This window comes from Ruditapes philippinarum, unplaced genomic scaffold (genome assembly GCF_026571515.1).
Source record: "Ruditapes philippinarum isolate M1 unplaced genomic scaffold, ASM2657151v2 ctg514_1_1_1_1, whole genome shotgun sequence".
In the NCBI taxonomy this organism is placed as follows: domain Eukaryota; kingdom Metazoa; phylum Mollusca; class Bivalvia; order Venerida; family Veneridae; genus Ruditapes; species Ruditapes philippinarum.
The window spans coordinates 385,307-389,813 of NW_026856698.1; the positions used below are offsets into that span (position 1 = coordinate 385,307).

General features: G+C 34.9%; 1 protein-coding gene across 1 annotated transcript; it reads right to left on the bottom strand.

The window, feature by feature from the left end:
• Positions 1–1,121: 1,121 nt before the first annotated feature.
• Positions 1,122–4,507, bottom strand: LOC132747429 (uncharacterized). The gene is made up of 2 exons (XM_060736812.1): positions 3,850–4,507; positions 1,122–3,729 (listed from the first exon to the last, which is right to left on the bottom strand). Exons 1-2 carry the CDS (start codon positions 4,505–4,507, stop codon positions 1,652–1,654), a joined length of 2,736 nt encoding a protein of 911 aa, XP_060592795.1. The 3' UTR covers positions 1,122–1,651.

Sequence of the window (4,507 nt, forward strand, 5' to 3'; positions counted from 1 at the left end):
GAGTGAAGGGGAATTTCTCCGTGACCGGATATCATGTCTAATGTGCTGAATAGAAGAAGAAGAAGAAGAAGAAGAACATTTTATTGACTTAAACTACATAGTTTCTCGTCATATACATATACACAAACATAATGTACATAAATCATTATATAAATAATCAAGTTCATAACTGCTAAATAATGAACAAGTCAATTCAAGCATTCGAGTGAGAGTGGTCCATTCGGTCCATTACATATATACATGAAGGTGTAAAATTGCAGTGAATATATCCGTAATTGGGTCAGAATACCTGTAAGCTATTTCCGTAGTAAACATTACCATATAAGGAAAACCGAAAGTAAACACTCATTTGCCCATTCATAAACTTTATCGACGTCATTGTTATTTACTAATATCAACCAATCATTACCGTCCCCATGCCAAAAATGGAGACCGGAAATAATAAACCGTCACGCCTTTTTGCGACCACGCTTCATGACTGGAAAAAGATTTTAGATGTTTTTCAACATATTTGACCGCATTACTGGATATATATTTGAGTAGGTAAGTTAAAAATATGACAGTATGTTACATAAATGTACAGAGCAGGTGTTCCAAACAAATATATGCAGCGACATTTGCCCGTAATAACATGATATTAGATAATTCTCAACTGATGTATAGTACACATGTACAAGTTTATATATACTAACAGTGTCAGGCCATTTTTTACTTTTGAGAAAAGTATAGAGTGTAATATACCATTGGAAAGGTCTCTTTAAATCCAGTTTAATGCTTTTTATTTAATCAAAATTGCTCTTTTAATAAAATTTTTATGGCATTTTGTAATATCACTCATTCGAAAACACGTGATGCCAAAAACTGGCCATTCATAACGGTGATTAATCCCGTCGATAAAATAGCCTTAAATCTGCAAAATTTGATAGGATACTTAACTAAAGTAATATTGAAACCTAAGTCACCTTAAAATCAATGAATAATAAGCTGCAGATCCCCCTGTTCGTAGTCTTTCATGAGTTGGTACGAGTATACTGCTCTGTCCCCCTCATATACGATATTATACCACTGAGGATATCCTGGGACCTGAAACAGTTCATTGTTATGTCATGAATTTTGCCACTAAATTAGATAAGTACATTAAAAAGAAATTACTGATACTGTAATAAATACTTCACTTTGTCAAATATGTTAATACCTGTGCTTAAAGACCACCTTTGAAGAAAGACCACCTGTCTACAACGAACACAATTTTAATGACAAATTTTATTTGTGTCTACTAAATTGTATCAATAAACACATCATGACCAAAATAGACTGCTTCTGACTATTGCCTTGAGTGGTCTTTATACACAGGTTTGATGTACCTTTGATAAAGTCAATTCTAAATGTTTGAGTATTATAGCAAGTAATCCAACCTGTCTGTCCAGACTTTTGTTAAAAAAAATAATAAAAATTTAACCATAATTTTAAGCACTGCAAATGGGTGCAATTGCTCTAATTTTTTAATATAGTGTTAACTATTACCATTACCAAAGTAAATAATTAGTGTGTGGGGGGAAGAAATAGGGTGTTAAACATGCATCTGATGGAATTAACCAGATTATTATTATATTTTTTAAAGTAAAAACGTGTTGAGAGTTGGATATGGTTGTCACCAGTCACTGTGTGTGCTTCTAAAGTACATCCAATCATTTATGAATACCTGTGATATAACTGTACCCTTCCACCATTTTTCGTCTCCATCTTCAATAAACTTGTGTTTTACAGTCTTCCCAACCAGCAATGCCCGTCGCTGTTCATCTTCATCATTCCTCTGTGGCTCTATAGTGAAAGCATGCTGAACCAGTTTTTTCAAATTCACAGCCAGTTCATCAACACTCAATTTTTGGTTTCTTTGATTTTCATTTTTTGAGAATCGATACACATTTTTCATATCATCAGAGGTGGGGTTTTGTTTAAGAACGTTTTTCCGGAAGTTTAACTGAGCCTTAAGGGCATTTATCTTCACAGTTTTGCTGTTAATATCACCAAGTTCTCTGTCCACTTCTTCCTCAGACTGCCATAGACCAAAATTAATAATGTCACTTGTGTAATCTGTCAATTTTTGAACTCGACGGGCTTCCTTCTCTGCAGCCATTCTTGCCCGTTCTGCCATTCCTTCCTTTTGCTTTTGTTGAATTTCAGCCTTTCGTCTTGTAAAGTTTTCCTTTACTGTTTGACTTTCCTTAATAGCTTCATTAACAAGCACTAGTTTTTCTTCCTCTGTCTTGCTTTCAATCCACTGTTCCGTTTTATTAGCCGTAAACATAATGTATGCTTCACTGGCCAAAACACTTATATTAGGCTTCTTACGTAGCAAATTGTCAAGGTAACCAAACACTGACTCTGCGAACTTGTTGTGCTTTTGCGTTGAAGCTGCTTTAAGTCTCATGTCAGGTGTGACTTCATCCCATTTTCCACCTGGTAGATGATCAGCATACATTTTCTTCGCGCATTCTGCCATAGCTGGGAGCATTATGTTTAGATAGACAGCCACATGATCGTCATGTTCCCATTCCTGAATGAGGGACTCATAGATAGCATCTTTATGGACAGCATTGAATAGCTCAGTTTCACCTTTCATGAATGCATCAACATTATCAACTGCTTCATATAAAAAGATAACAAATTCAACATAATGTTCGTTCATGTCAAATACATGCACTGATCTATCTTCTAATAAAGACCAAAGTGGACCTGTCACAAACCTACTGATGAGTCCGAATGCCTTTACGCCAGCTAGATACTCTACAACATTCAAGTCATACAAAACTGACTTAAGTAAATTGTTCGACTGATTGTCCTCCAAGAAGAGTTTGATTTTATCATGTAGAAAGAACACTGCAGCTGAACTCTCAAAGAGAATATTAAACCTATTTCCCTTGAAAGGCGTAAGTGGCAATGAGCACATGTTATTTTCCTTAAGGAAGTCTTTGACATAAATGTTAAACTCACTATATTTCCCATTTTTTTCATCAGCACCACGTGCTAGTGCTTTGCAAACAGTTCTTGTAAGTCTTGAGGCACCAGACTCATTTTGTTTATGAAATGACTTATCATAGATGAGTTGCTCTTCAAGAAGTCCTTTCTGCACTGAGACGGCACTCTTATTTGCACAGTCAGCAAAGTGTACTAACCCATGTAAACCACAGAAAAAATTCAGCAGACTACTTGCCGCAATCTGATCAGCCGGTGACAGTTCATCCCAGTTTTCATTCAAGTCAGGAAGAATGGACGTACGAAGTTCCTCTAGTAGACTGTTAAACTTTTTTTCAGTACTAGCTCTATCACTCATGGTTGCTGTTATGTTGGCCAAAACACGTTTTGCAGCTTGATTCGCTTCTTTTGTCCGATCTTCAATATCCCCCAAGATCTGCTGAAAAGCTGAGAGAGTGTCTGCTGCTGACTTTGTGACGATTTCACGCATTCCTAATACATATGTTTTTCCATCTGTGTCCGAGACATGATACCCTGAATACTTGGTACCAAATTTAGTAGTTTTATCTGTATACAGAGTCAAGTTGGGTTGATCTATTAGAGTTTCATTCATTTGTTTTTGTGACAATATCAAACGTTCAACATTCATATTCAACACTGTAGTACGTGTAGGGAGTTTGTCTACTTGTTTATCAATCAAATTTAAAACACACTTTATAACTGGGTTGATAATACTAGCTGGTACATTTAAGGCTAAAAGTGAATATATGCAGGTTCTGAGTTCATAAGTATATTTACCCTTGTCTTTGTCATAAAAATTCAATGTTTATTCATTATTATTTATTATTTCTTGCAAATAGTCTGTATCATTACGTAAGTCTCTGATTACATCTTCATTCTCCTGAAAGCTAGCATTCAATTGTTCATTGACCTGCTTTATTTCATTGCTCTCCATTTCTTTCTCAACAACTGTCTGACTAAGTTTCTCATTTTTTTTCTGGCTACGTGCAAGCCTTAACCTAACACGTTTTAGTTCAGCGCTTTTGTTGTTTAATCTAAATTTTAAACTTTTTACTTGTCGGTTTTGGTTTTTAAGTTCAGATTTCATATTTTCTACAGTTGATTTTGACACTTTACACTTTCTCAACAATCTTAATTCATTTTTTAGTTGTTCATTTTCAGTTTTTGCTTGGTGGAGTTGGCTTGCTAAATTGTAAGACACATTTGCGTATGAACAACTGTTGTCACATGCTACTGGATCTTTCTTCTGTACTCTATCAAATGATGAACGTTTGGGGAATTTAAGATCTTCATTTAAAAAATTTTCTAATTCACGTCTATGAACCTCACTTTTATGTTCAGATTTTTTCAGATTTCTGAAGTTAACTTCAGTTCTTTTTATTATACTTCTGTAGGAACTATCAGCACATTTAACACTTAGATTACATGTGTCAACAGACTTGAGCCAACTAACTATGTCTTTTGACGACAATGATTTACATTTATCTATTAGCTGCTTGTTTGTCGCCAT

What these genes read in the sequence shown, in the direction of transcription:
- LOC132747429 (XM_060736812.1), bottom strand. Translation starts at nt 4,507, where the DNA reads ATGGCGACAAACAAGCAGCTAATAGATAAATGTAAATCATTGTCGTCA. An exon ending in AGATGTAATCAGAGACTTAC is followed by an intron (nt 3,730 to 3,849) that starts GTAATGATACAG and finishes ATTCACTTTTAG; the next exon opens with CCTTAAATGTACCAGCTAGT.